This window comes from Colletotrichum jinshuiense, chromosome 2, assembly GCF_051148585.1.
Source record: "Colletotrichum jinshuiense chromosome 2, complete sequence".
Lineage (NCBI taxonomy): Eukaryota > Fungi > Ascomycota > Sordariomycetes > Glomerellales > Glomerellaceae > Colletotrichum > Colletotrichum jinshuiense.
In genome coordinates this window covers 2,219,415-2,233,044 of record NC_139309.1, presented here as the reverse complement: position 1 = coordinate 2,233,044, position 13,630 = coordinate 2,219,415, and the positions used below count along the sequence as shown (strand labels likewise).

Sequence of the window (13,630 nt, the reverse complement as noted above, 5' to 3'; positions counted from 1 at the left end):
TCTTTAAAAACGGGCCGCTGTTTTGGTGTTTTTTTGTGTTTTCTTCGTTGCGTTGGTCTTTGTCCTCTTTCTGTCGTTCAGGTCGTGTTACTTCTTTTCTCACATGTTTCAAACAAACGTCAACAACAAAAACATCTCAGAGCTCGTCATGATCGTCCGTCTCAGGCTCGGCCTGCTCCTCGTCAACATCCTCATCTTCCGCGAGCTCATCCTCTACCGGCGCGGCCGTCGAAACGGCCGGCGGCTTCTCAAGGACGGCGTACTCGGCGTCCGGCTCAGTCGGCAAGGCCGTCTCAACAGCGGCTTCAGCCTCCTCAATAGCCTCATCGTCCTCCTCAACAGCCTCCGCGCCAGGGAGAGTAGTCTCAAGAGTTGGTGCGTCCTCAGTTTCGGAGACCTCCTCTTCGACTTGGGCAGCATCCTCAACAACAGCCTCGTCCTCGACAACAGCATCGTCCACGACAACATCCTGGTCTTCGACCAAGACCTCGGGCGCGACGCTGGGCGTGGCCTGGATCTTGACGACCTCCGTCTCGGTGACGATGGCCTTGACCGTCTCCGTCACGGTCTCGATGATCCGCACCACTTCCCTGGTGGTGATGGTCTGGTGGACAGCGGTCGGGGCCGCTGCCTCGACCTCCTGGGAAGAGGCGGAAGACGAAGCTGAGGGCGAGGGCGATGACGAGGGCGAAGGCTGCTCTTCCACGGAAGAGGATGAAGACGACGGCTCCAAAGCCTCGCTCGAGGAGCTCTGAACGGGCTCAGCCGTGGGCTGAGACACCGGAATCTCCTGGCTTGGCTCGGGAACCTCCGCCTCCGCCTCCACCTCCACCTCCGGGGTGGGCTGGACGACAATCTGCACCGTGGCCTCCGATGGCGCGACCTCAGACGGCGCGGCCTCAGACAGCGCGACCTCGGAAGCCGTGACCGACTCAACGACGGATTGGACGGTCTCCATCAGCGGCGGCGACGACGCGGGCGCCTCGTGCACGTCCGGGACGACGTGCTCGACGAACTTGCCGTCCCACTCCCGGACGGCGCGCGGCGCGGGCTTCACGGCCATGAAGAGCACAAGAAGGCTCATGACGACGATGGCCAGGTTCTTCTTGTCCTGCATGAAGACGCGCGCGGCCTCGAGGAGCAGCTCGCCCAGCCCGGCGTTCTGGAAGGCCTGCTGCCTGGCCGGGGGCGGCGCATGGTGCTGCTGTTGCTGGTCTTGGTGGTAGTGCTGCTGCTGCTGTTGCTGCTGCTGCTGCTGAGGTTGTGGTGGAGGCTCGGAGTGCTGCTGCGGCGGGGGCGGGGATTGGGCAGAGTACGACTCGTGGCGCGGTTCCGGCTGCGGCTCCGGCACGGGCTCGTGTTGCTCGGGCTCGGGCTCGAGCCCGTAAATCTCCCGCATGCGCGCCTCGTCGCGGAGGCGGCGCTCCTCGCTCTGGTCGTAGCGGGGCATGGGCTCGGGGGACGGCGAGCGGATCTCCTCGGCGGCGGGGGGCGGGGACGAGAGCGGGGCGTGGGCCTCGTGCTCGATGTACTTGGGCTCGAGGAAGTTGGTCTCCTCCAGGTGGGATATATCCTCCTCCTCCTGCGGCGGCTCGACGAGGGCGGGGATGCCGCGGTCCATGGAGGAGGGCATGTCACGGTCGAAACCGGACCTGCCGCGGTGGAGGTCCTCGGGCAGGTCCCTGCCCTCGGTGGACTCGAGGATCGCGGGGTCGTGCTTGACCAGCTCCAGCTGCTGCGACTGGGCGATGGCGAGGTGCTCCAGCTCGTCCAGCACGTTCGACCCGACGATGGGCTCGATCTCGACGTCGACGCGCTCCATCTCCTTCCAGCAGGCCGCCCAGGCGCCGGTCCTCATGAGGCCGTTGCTGGCGTACACCTTGATGCGGAAGATCTTGCCCGGGCCGAGGGACTCGTACCGGATGTCGTGGCGGCAGGTCTGGCACCAGTGCGTCTTGACGAGCGCGCTGCGCCTCCTGGGGTCCTCGTCATACTCGTCCTCGTCGCTGTCGGAGTCCTCGCCGAGGTTCATCTCGTTGGAGGGACCAATGTAGTGGCCGCACTCGAGGACACGCGCCCTCCGGCGCAGGGGGAGGTCGAGGGCCTCCAGCAGACGCTCTTCCAGGATTTCATAGTCTTCTTGGGGGTGGGAGAGCAGGATGCCGCGCTCGCAGACGGTCTCAGCAACGCGGTCGTGGAGGTGGTGCCAGGCCTCGCGGAGGGTCTTGGCCTCTGGGGAGAGGATGTCAAAAGACGCGGCCTCGAGGGTCTCGGCCCACTGCCAGCGGAGGGGGAGGAGTGTTACGTGCAGCAGGACGAGGGGAGGGGGTTCTTTCTTAGCCTTGAAGCGGGTGGGAGTGGTGCGGCCCTTGGGTGAGTACTGGGTGGACACAGTCGGGCTGCCGAGGCGGGAAATGGTTGGCATCTGAGCGCGCTTGTTAGACCGGGGAGAGTGAGATCCGATGACGGAGGGGGCCGGAGAGGAGTATTGCATTGCACGAACATCAGAGGGTGTGCGGAAGGGCATCCGGTTGGTACCGCGGATGGTGGGAACGAAGTCTTCTTTGTCGTAGTGCGACATGTCGGACATGGAGATGTCGGACATGCGCGAGGACCTCTTTGAGGAGCGGTTGCTGGCATCGTGGTGGTGGTGGTGGTCGACGTGGCCGTCGAACGAGCCCAGCGAGCTGCGCGGGCTGCGGTCGCTGAACACATCGGAATCGGCGCCGTGCTGCGATGAGCTGTCGCCTCCGTCCTCGGTGTGCATGGGGGTAGGAAGCACGTCGCTCTCGCGGCGGCTGGCCCGGGACCGGGTGGCGTACGACTCGCGGCGGGTGCTCCCCGACCGGGTGCCGTAGTCTGACCGGTTGCCGTAGTGAAGCTCCGTACCGTCTCTCGTGGATCCAGTGGAGTCCTGGCGGGAGTGTGATCTGTTCCTGATAGTCTCCATGGTTTGGGCCTCAAGCCGCTCGAGGACCTCCTTTGCGGCTGCTTGGATGAGAGCCTCGGTGCGGCCAGAGGCGCGGCGGAGGGAGGAAGAGGAACGGCTGGCTCCTCGCACGTCGGCATCCTCGTGAAGATCTTCCTGTGCCGCGTCGACAACGGGTGCCGGGGCTGGTGTCTCTTCAGATTCTGCGTGTGCCATGGCCAGGGCCTCTTCCACCTGCTTCGCCAGGTCGCTTGTTGTAATATCAGCCTCTGGTGCGTGTGCCTCTTCCTCCTCGACCTCTTCCTCGGGCTGAGGTTTAGGTTCTTCTTGTGGAATGTCTTCCTCGACCTCTTCTTGAGGCTCAAGTTCTTCTTGGGGCATCTCTTCCTCGACCTCTTGGGGTTGAGGCTCAGGTTCTTGTTGAGACGGCTCGTCGTCAACCTCTTCTTGAGGTTGAGGCTCAGGCTGCGTCTCGGGCTCCGCTTGGGGAGCCTCTTCTTCTTCTTGTTGTTGAGCCTCCTGCTCGGGCTCGGACTGGGGCTCGGGCTCGGGCTCCTCTGGCTTGGCCTCCTCCTCGGCCGCTAGCGCGGGAGCCTCTTCCGAGAGGCCCTGCTCCGATTTGGCGTCGTCTGTTTGCTCGGGCCCCCCTTCGACAGCTTCCGCTGTCGTCTTGTCGTTGTCATTATCGTCGTCATCGTTTGCTCCCGGGGTGTCGGCGGGTTGGCTGTCAGGCTCATCTTGTGTGGCTGCGGCCTCCTCCGTCTTCACCTCGGCGGCGGTATGTGAGTCTCCGGAGGCGGGCTCCGCCTCGTCGAGCTTCGTCTCGGGCTGGTCCTCAGGCGCAACGTCCTGGGAGGCCTCGGGGACGGGCTCGGGAGTAGTGGTGTCCTCTTCGTCCTTCTTCTCCCCGGTCTCGGTCTGGATCACATCCTCTTCCTTGACCGCCTCGGCGGTGCCCTTCGCACCGTCCTTGGTATCTTCCACCTCAACCTCCGCAACTTTGGGAGGGACGTCGTCGTCCATGAGTTCGGGCTCGGGGTCGGGTTCGCTCAGGCAGGACGGGTCAACATGGATGTCAAATTCCAGGTCGTCAGGTTTTGGCCCGGGTCGTGGCATCTGACGATGTGTAGATGGCGGGCGTGGGGGGAAAAGGCGGGCTTTCCCCAGGTGTTAGTTGGCGAAGGGAAGAAGGGGGGAAAGGGAAGAGAGCTGTTCTTTTTTTTTTCTCTCTTTGGGCAGAAAGACAGCTCGAAAACAGGACCCTACAATTCGAACGTGTTTATCCCGGCTCGGGACGGGTCGAGGGAGCAACCGTGAGGTGTTGGGGGTGGGGTTGACCAGTTGGGTGCTTCCCTGAGTGTGCGTATATGTCTTGTTGCAAACAATAGAATGAGGCGGACAGCAACACACGCACACACGAAAAAGAGACAAGGAGTGCCTCGGACGAGATCTAGAACAATCGGGCTGCAAGTTGTGTCTCAATGTTGACCTTGGGCAAGCTCCCCGGTTGGGCTAATATGTGCTTCGTTGTCTCGCGGTGGTTGGTCGGTATTCGTTTAGGCGTGCAGTGGGGGGGGGGGCGTGTCCCTTTTTTTTTTTTTTGGCAGTGGCAGCGGCAGCGATTGCGGCAGCGGCTGCGGTGAGAGACGAGGTGAGGCGAGGTGACGACTGGCAAGAGAGTGTTGCTATGCTGCATTTCCCCCCCAATGCATTGGCAGCTGCGGGAGTGGCTGGAACTGAGCTGGTTTGTTTACTCGCGTTGCCGGGTCAAAACACGGGGGCGGACGCCGGACCGGGGGTCGTTGATCGTCGTACCCGCACAACCAACCATGCGATTTTTTGGCCCCGTCCAATTGGAGCGCCGGAAGGGGAGGGATAACGCAACACACGAGAGACATCCACTTTTACTTGGTTCGTTTCCCGGGTCGAAGGGGGGGAAAAAAGAGAAACTTTTGACAGGTTGGAGAAAGAGTCAGGAAATGGGTTGCACCATTCGTCCATGATCTCATGTTCGCTCGACCTTTTTCATATTTCAAGGTGCCCGGAAGGCATTCGAGTGTGCTTCGCGCTTCATAGACCGTGCAGGAAACGGCGTTGTCGAGCGTAGGCGCCGTCTTTTTTTGACGTCATTTCCCGGGCTTCCGCCAGCTTCAACGGGGGGCTCGGACGCTTCCTCTTACTGCTCCCAGTGGGGAGCGACCGGATCAAAATGTCGGTGACCGCCCATCCTGATATCCATCCGTCCCCCTTCCCCTCCCTGCCCTGAGGTCGTCCGATCGGGGCGTTGCTCCGTTTGTCAGTTTGTTTAGCTGAACGCTATCCACCCACCTTTCCCGGCGTGGCTGCATGAGCAGTCAGTGACGGGGCCGCTTTGACGGACAAAAGTCAATTCGGTTGGGAGAATTGGAGGCTATAGTCTCGCGGTTGAGACGAACTAGCTTCAGATATGTGAATAGTGGGAACTCAATTGGTTTATAGTAGGCAGGCATGGCGGACTATCTGAGCCCTCGAGAGCGCTCTCATTGCTCTCCATTCTTCATCGTCATCATGTGAAAATGTCATCCAAAACAAAAAGTCATGTGCATCAAGCCACGGGTCACAAAGGCACGAAGACGGCTTGAGAGGTCTAAAACTCCCGGTCTATGATTGCAAACTACAAAGCGACTATTATACAACCCTCCGGCGGGCTAGCCATCTTCTCGTCTATCATGCTCTATGCTTCTATGATAGGCAGTTGGTGAAAAGATCCCGAGTTCCCCACCCAAAAGAGTCTTGTTGACAGATGAAACAATAGTTTGCAGGCCCTAGTCTATCGCGGAGACGTAGCCAAGGTGTGCTGCTGCTGAGGGGATATCATTGTGTGTCCCCGCCGAATTCATTCCTGGGCGAGACCCAAATCCAGGGTCAGGGGACGAGGGGACATTTTGTCCTCATCCAAGAACCAGCACCATTCGTCTTCGCCAACACCCCCCATTCCGCGTCTCCACGGCTCGTTAAATCGTTTATTTGGAGATCTCAACACCGCCGGTGGCACCGAGGGCCTTCTTGAGGTCACCGTAGATGGCGAACTGACCGGCAGTGAGGGTACCGACCATGAAGAGACGGGCACCGATACCGGTGTAAGAGCCGCGGATGCCGAGCTCCTTGGCGATCTTGACGAGGCGGGAGGTGGTGCCCTCACCGGGGGCGCCCTTGGTCTTGTTGATCTTGGAGAGCATGGTGTCGGCGGGCTGGGAGACGATGGCGGCGGCGAAACCGGCAATGAGACCGGAGCCGAGGTTGACGGCGGTCTGGGCACCGTCGGAGAGGGTGTTCTTGGGGTACTTGCGGAAGATGGCCTCGGAGACCTTCTCGAAGACGACGAACTTGGACATGGTGTAGGGGATCCTAGAGGGACGGATGTCAGCCACGGGGGTTCCCACCGGACATGCGGAGCCCGTCCCCAGCCATTACATGGGGGACGATAGGCGCCGCGCGCGAGAGATAGAGGGAAACACTTACTGCTTGAAGAGAATGGGTCCGAATCCAGCGTAGAAGGCACCGACACCCTCGTTCTTGAGCATCTTGCCGAAGCCGGAGATGAGGCCGGAGGCGTAGGTGGGCTCAGAGACGAGACGGATACGGGTGGCCTCAAGGGGGCAGAGGGCAATGTCGGCGAAGAACTCGGCGGCGGCGGAGGAGGCGAGGTAGACAGCAGTGCGGTTGTTGACGGCGTTCTCGTAGCCGATCAGGTTAATGGACTGCTGCTTGAAGAACTCGTATCCTCCGAACTTCAGGGAGCCCTGGAGGAAGTAACCGGCGGCGGTAGGGCCGAAACCGGTGAGCAGAGCGCCGGCACCCTCCTGCTGGATGACCTGGCGGAAACCGCCGACGAGGCCGCGGTTGTAGGTGACGGGGTCAAGCTGGATCTTGGTCTTGACGCTGTTTCGATGTCAGCCCGTCTGCCATTGATACGATTTCTTGGTGGGTTGTGCGGATTGCCGTGGTCGGCCGGAGCTCCCCCTTGGGCAATTGCGACCTTTTTCTCCCCCCGTTCGCGTCTTGCTCGTGTTTCACGAGCATCGACCGGCAGGGAGAAATCGACGCGATAGAATCAGGGAAAAAAGAAGACCTACACATCGACGGGGGTGAGGGCACCGTGGGTGACGGAGCAGCAGACGGCACCGGCAAGGGCGAATCTGGAGTAGAGGGCGAGGCCGGTGAGCTGGCCGGGGGCGTTGGCAGCAGCCTTCTGGACGACGGCATCGACCTTGGTCGAGCCGGTGGAGGGTACGGTGGAGGCCATTGTGAATGTGGTGGGAGATGAACCGAAGAAAAAAGACAAAAGACTGAGTGGGGAGTCTGTCACGAAGGGCCGCGCAACGGGATCGTGAACTCTAGGAGAGGATGGGGGAGGATGCGAGAGAAAGAAACTCTTTAATTTTTTGTTGTTGGAGGAAGAGCCGAGTTTGGGTGGCCGGGGAAAAATTGTGAGGCCTTTTTTTTTAGCGGCGCCGCGGCGGCTGCTGGGGGGGGGGGGGGACTGGACGGGGCCAAGCGCAACTGGGAACTTGTCCTTTGCGGCCGAAAAGATTGGCTCGGGATTACTCGGGTACCCGCGATTGCGCAGTGTGCACGACCCCCATTTGTCTCCCGCAGGCGTTGTCGCAGGGGGGATAGCTGTGGCCGCCTCGGCCACTCGGAAAATCTCTGCTTGGGTGTTTTCGCTGGTCGGCCAAGGTTTAGCCGGGCGGTCGTTCCGCGAACGCCCAGTCAAAGTCCAAGTTTTTTCTGTTCTGCGCGTCAAAAAGGGGGCCCACCCACCCACTTAGCGTGCTCCATCCGCCCATGTGCTGGCCCGTCAGTGTCGTCACAGCAGCATGGGATGCCGTCGTTTGGTGATAGCCTTGCTGTGGTCTCCCGTCTGCATCTCTGGACAATTACCTAATCCTTCAAGACCGAGGCCTTGGTTATTATCAATGGATTCGTCTTTCAAAAAAAAGAGACATCCATCTGCAGTCCTAAGAGTTTCGCTCGTACATCTTACGTCCTTGAAACACCCTCGCCGTCTTCCGCTTCGAGCCATGCCGGCAACTGCTTCAAGCTCACCCTCCATCATGACTCAAATTCGCCTTCCGCCCGCCCGCCATCACATCACGTAAGGCAGCTAGCTCCTCGGGGGCCTTTGTCCCGGCCGCCCAGGTTTATCCGGCTCCGAGTCGCCGATACCACTCGATCTGAAGCCTCGATCAAAGAGGTTGGGTGACATGCATAGCGACAATCAAGTAAAATGACAGGCGCCATACACAACAAGCCACCTGTGGCTCAAAGAAGACTGCTGTAAACTTTGTGGCTGCATTCCCAGCGACTTTCCTTGCCGCTGTTCTCAGCCCTCAAAATTACCCGTTTCCGTCTTCGTGATTCTACCAAGACGGTACTCCAGTGACACGCCTGTTATTGAGACAGCTGTTTACCCAATGAGACCAAGGCAATTGAAGGGTGTCAGCTCTAGAAACCATCCGTCGTCGTCTTAACTGCACCAAGGCAGTCTAATGCAGTCCAAGATAGTCTCATGCAACGAAATTATTGTGGGACGGGTTAGTTGTCTCCAGTATGGCACAACCGATTTTTGCTTCACATAACCCTGGCCATCACAATTACAACAGTCGACAATGTTTGCCTTGCTAGTGATAGGCGCCAGAAGAGCGGTTTTGTCCAGGTTCCCTAAGATGACGGTCCCGACCCCACGGAACCGTCAATCGTCATCGTCCACGTTTGCACTCTGGATACGCTGCACGTAGACTACCCCGTGTAACCCACCAGTTGTATTGACACAATATAGATAACATACAATATCCGAAACAGAAGCCCCATATAGTTACGATCAAGTCGGCCGTTCAATATGCCACCGACCCCTCATGTCATTATCATCAAAGCCGCGGCCCAGAGGAAACACGCAACACCTCCCGCCGTGCACGTATTTGCCTCGGCGCCAACACACTTGGTATGCCGCATACAAAGATTCAGGCTGTACTGTGATCCACGGTCGCTGTCGCTGAAGGCATGTAGTGAAAAGTAAAACAGGCCATATACTGCAGCCCTGCAAAGGGCGAACATGGATGGCGCGGAACAAATGGCGGGATAAATCATCACTCTGCCATCGCGGGCTGGAACCAAATAACCCCACGGCTAAGAGCCCGCGTCCATGCCGTTGTTCTCAAATAGGCTCAGAACGTCGCCGGGCAGATACTCCAACCACGGCGGCATCATCTCGTTCGGCAGACCTAGGGCCCCGATGTCTATCGGGTTCTCAAAGGTGATGACGTCCGTGATGGGCCCCATGCCCTGTCCGAGATATGAGTACGTCGCGTTTGCGTATGTTGGGTCAAATGCAATGTGTTGGCCGTTGTGGTGTTGTTGTGACACCGCATCAGACATATTACCGGCCGGAGAGGCCGAGGGCATCATCGGATGCTCGTAGTTCGATGAGTTGTGCGACGTTGGCGTGAACGACGCCGGCTGTTGATGTGCAGAAGACGTCGCAAGTATTGGAACGTTTGAGCCGGCATTGGTTGCTGGTGAGGATCCTTCCTCTTCATTGATGCCCTCGAAACGCAAATGACCTCGGGTCTGCCCGTGTGGGCTCTCCATCGACGATGTGGACAGACGGTGGGATCGGCTGGGCCGCGAAGAGTGCCGCATTGCAGACGTTACCGCTTGAGGGTACGCCGGAGCGAAGATGGAGTGGGGCGCCGTCTCGGGCAAGCTCTGCCGAATAGGGTCATAAATCATGTTGCCGGGAGGCGTGGGTGCGGAGGTGGGAACGGCGGGCTGCTGCGGCTGCTGCACAACGCCATGGTGGCCGGACACACCAACGGGCATGTTCTGGTACATGAGCGTGAGGCTGGAGTTGGGAGAGTTCGTTGTGCCCGTCAAAGACCACGCTATTGGCGGCATGTTGGGGGACGTCGGGTGGGGGAATCGGCCCTCGATGGAGCCCCGGCGTGGCGGCTTGGTGCTTTCAAATTCTTCGTTGGTGTACGTCTCGCAGTCCCAGATGCCCTTGGACTTTTGGTCCAGGGCTGTGAGTATGTACTTGACGCCGCCCCAGTACTTGTGCAGTTGCTGCAGAGACTTGTAGCAACGAGAGTAGTTTTGGTTGGCGGCTGAAGCGAGAAGGGAGTGTTTGGTGTATGGTTTGTGCTCGTTCGACGACGGCTTCTGCCTCTGGCCGTCCGGCTTGAGGTCCGCCGGGGGAGACGTCTCTCGCGAGGCGGGATTGGACGCATTAGCAATGGACTCCATGAGGAAGGCACAGGCCGCAATGTACATGGGCTGGGAAGTGAACGGGTTTCCGATGAAGCTTTTGGGGTCTATCAGCTCGGCGAAGGCCAGGATGTCGGCGATGGTCTTGGCGCTTGACATGGACAACTCACGGCTGTTTGGTAGCAGCTGGTGAGTGCGGCTCAACGAGCCAAACGGGGTCAAGAGGGTGGGTTGGTGCAGTATGATGATGAGCGCGTGGAACCAAAAGTGCAGGAGGATGAAGTTTGTCCCCTGCCCCGCCTTGAGATACGTCTTGAAGTTGGCAACGCTGAACGATAGCCGGTGATCCTGCTTTTGGTAGAGCTTCGTCAACTCGTGCTCCATCCGCGCCAACTTTGCCCACTTCTCCTGCGTCAAGTCCTTGGCGTTGCGGATGTTGTTCAATACGTCAGACACGCGGCCGTACATATGGATGATCTGGATGAAGATTGGAAAAGGGGCGGGCCAGCCCGAGGCCGGGTCGAGGGTTGGCTCGGGCAGAGCCAGTTCAAAGTCATCGTCACGAAATGTCACCGGCCGGCCAGTCCCAGAAGAAATCACCCGATCGAGGATGAATACGGCCCAGAAAGTGTCGGTGCGCTCCTGCTCGACCTCGAGCTGCTCCTTGGGGCTGAGGCCATTTTCTTCTTCTTGCATCTCTTCGTCTGCACCTGCATCACTGCCCGTTTGGTCCCAGTGGCGGGTGTACCAAGGGTTTGTTTCACCCCGGTATTTTACACCAACCATCTTCTGCAAGCCGAGGTCAACGGCCATGCGGATGGCCAGCCCGAGGTACATCCAGAGAGCACTGTCTTGATCCGCGCCAAAGCCTTCGTACGCCATCATCAGCAGTGCCTGAACGGCGCCGACTGTCGGGCAGGGGAAGGTGTCAACGGTCGCAGCCTTCGCTCTCTGGGCGTAGTGCTGGCCTTGCTCTGCATGCGATGCTTCATCGTCCTTGTTGTGCGCAAGCTGCGGCGAGTCGGAGAAACGAGCAGCCAGCGCGCACACGGCGTCGACAAGAATGGGCTCGACCTGCTTGTCCTTGACCATGCGCATAAACCGGTCCTCCTTTAAAAAGGGGTAGTTGCAGCCCAGGTGGAAGAAGAAGGTCTTGACCAGGTGCAGAATCAGCGGATGGACTGGCGCAGGGTCGTTGGGGTCGTAGACGGGCAGGCCTTCTTCGGCAGCAACCTCTTCGTCGTGCTGGGGCATGCCGGACATGGCCAAGCCCATGGATTGAACCACGCTGGAACCGGAGCTCGGTGAGGTGGCGCATACAGAGCCTCCCGTGCTCCGCCTCCGGTCCCGGACGGAGACGACCATCTGCTTGTAGCCGGGCACGATGGCTGTAGGTCCGAAATAGCGGAAATACGGCACCCTGTGACGTTCGGTGTGGTGCAACACGGGAGAGCGGCTCTGCGTGCTGTGGGCATCGTCGGAGAAGGACGTCGTGCGACGTTGAGAGCCGGGCCGATGCTGCGCATATTGATCGTGGTCGCGAGAGCTGCGGTCCGACGAGCGTCGTAGAAAGGTCGGCGAGTGCCCAGCAGCGGCATGGAAGCTTGCCTTGGATGCAGGGTCAACTCCTGCTCTGGGCGTGGAGAGTCGGCGGCTTTTATCTGCAGCCTTGCTGTATCGCCTCTCATTGTGGCGATGTTCCTCGTCGCGAGCGTGGACATGTTCGTCCTCGTCGTCCACATCGTCGTCGTCTTCCTCATCGTCGTCGTCATCGTCATTGTGGGGGTCTCTGGTGGCGATAGCGCCACCTGTAGATTTTTTCTCAATCACTTCATTATACCCCAAGCAGGTATGGCCGTTCTTGGAGCAGGTCGAACAGATGGGGCGCTCGCCGGCGCATCTCGTCTTGCGCTTGCGGCAGGTCAAGCATCTAACGATGGCCGAGTCAGGTTAGCCTCTGCATGCAAGGAGTTGGAAGTGGTTTTCCCCGAGGCGTCGGTCGACTCAACGGCGCAGCGGACGGGGCCGGCGCAACAGGGAGCAGGGGAAGAAAGGGACGACACAACTCACGCGGCGTTGATCCTGCGTCTCTTGGATGGCGGCTGACCTTGGTTGTGGACGAAGCGTATCTGCTTGGGCGCGGGGGGAGCTCCGTTGATGGTGGAGGTCATGGCGCGCAAGGTGAAGGAACCCTCATCAGCGACGCAGCATGTTGCTGCGCTGTAGTGGGCGGCGGAGGTTCGACACTGGAAGGGGGACAGGCCACACTCGGTCTCCAAGTCGGGTCAGGCCTGGTGGAGATGGCAGGTCTTCCCCGGCACACTGGTGCTGAAATTGGCAGTGCGGGTAGCGGGGTCACGGGTGTAGCTCCAGGGACTGTCCTATGGAGCGAGGTGCTCGGGCAAAGCTTGGTGCAGGAAGTATAAAAAAAAAGGGTTCAGTGGGGACGGGCAGCTGTAGCTCCAGCGGTAGGGCTCAGACTCAGACTCGGGGGCGGCCGAGGGGACAGGCGACGGAAGTCAATTGTGAGTTTGGCGGAAAAGGCACGCGACATGGCGGCTGGAAACCTCACAGAAAATGGAGATTCGGGGCTATGGCTGTCTGACGTAGTAACATGGCTGTCTCATCCCAAGTGGAAGCAGAAAAGGTGTGCAAAAGCAACGGTCGAGCGACAAAGGAGGAAGACAGAGAGAAAGAGAGAGGGAAAGAGAATGAAAGAGAGAGAAGGAGAGGGAGAAAAAGCCGGGGAGATCAGCAGCCGAACAGGGCAAGGCGAAGCGGGAGACAAGCAACGAGGAGAGACAGCAGCCGAGGGGGGGAAGAAGGGGGGGAAAGAGGCGGTCGGGAAAGCTGCAGAATGAGAATGGCGTCCCGAGTCGTCTTGACCTGTGTCGTCTTGTCTTAGATTGCCATCGGGGAAAGGGGTGGCGGAGGGGGGGCAACGGTCGTCCGGTTCGTCGTGGTTACGCGGTGCATGCACTGAATTGGGGAATATTTTTTGTAGTGACGGGGGAGGACGGGGAAGAGAGAGAGAGAGAGAGAGAGAGACATGGCAAAGCCGTCCATTCTGATGCTGGAAGCGAAGCCGCGGAAAACTGGATCCGCCCAGGCTGCTTCGCGGCAAGATCGTCTCCACTTCCCCGTCACCCCCGGGGGCGTCATGGGTGATGATGCTTGAGGAGGCTGCGACAAACGGGTGTAAGTGAAGGGGGATTTTCAATCTCCAAGAGAGCACAGCCTCTTGCGTCCAAGCCCTGCAGAAATTAGCGGTCACCGAGATAGGAGCAACTCCCCGGTGTGAAGATGGCTTTGGGTTCGTTTGGATGTTCAGAGCGAGTCCGGGTTTGGTGACGGTAACAGTGCATAAGCCCAAAGATAGGTATAAGTAGGCTCGTTGTCGGTTGGCGGGATTCTTTCTTTTTCCCGCTCTCTTTTCCCCATGCTTTCTCCTGAGTG

General features: G+C 59.4%; 3 protein-coding genes across 3 annotated transcripts; all 3 read right to left on the bottom strand.

The window, feature by feature from the left end:
* Window positions 1-136: 136 nt before the first annotated feature.
* Window positions 137-4,045, bottom strand: EsH8_II_000607 (uncharacterized protein; the record flags this gene model as incomplete). Its single annotated transcript, XM_083263905.1, has 1 exon — window positions 137-4,045. One exon carries the CDS (start codon window positions 4,043-4,045, stop codon window positions 137-139), a length of 3,909 nt encoding a protein of 1,302 aa, XP_083121227.1.
* Window positions 4,046-5,931: 1,886 nt separating this feature from the next.
* Window positions 5,932-7,214, bottom strand: EsH8_II_000606 (mitochondrial carrier domain-containing protein; the record flags this gene model as incomplete). The annotated part of the gene is made up of 3 exons (XM_083263904.1): window positions 5,932-6,316; window positions 6,431-6,850; window positions 7,045-7,214. The coding sequence occupies 3 exons, from the start codon at window positions 7,212-7,214 to the stop codon at window positions 5,932-5,934; spliced, it is 975 nt and encodes a 324-aa protein (XP_083121226.1).
* A 1,883-nt stretch (window positions 7,215-9,097) lies between these two features.
* On the bottom strand, window positions 9,098-12,345 carry EsH8_II_000605 (transcription factor domain-containing protein; the record flags this gene model as incomplete). Its single annotated transcript, XM_083263903.1, has 2 exons — window positions 9,098-12,104; window positions 12,245-12,345. The coding sequence occupies 2 exons, from the start codon at window positions 12,343-12,345 to the stop codon at window positions 9,098-9,100; spliced, it is 3,108 nt and encodes a 1,035-aa protein (XP_083121225.1).
* Window positions 12,346-13,630: the final 1,285 nt, after the last annotated feature.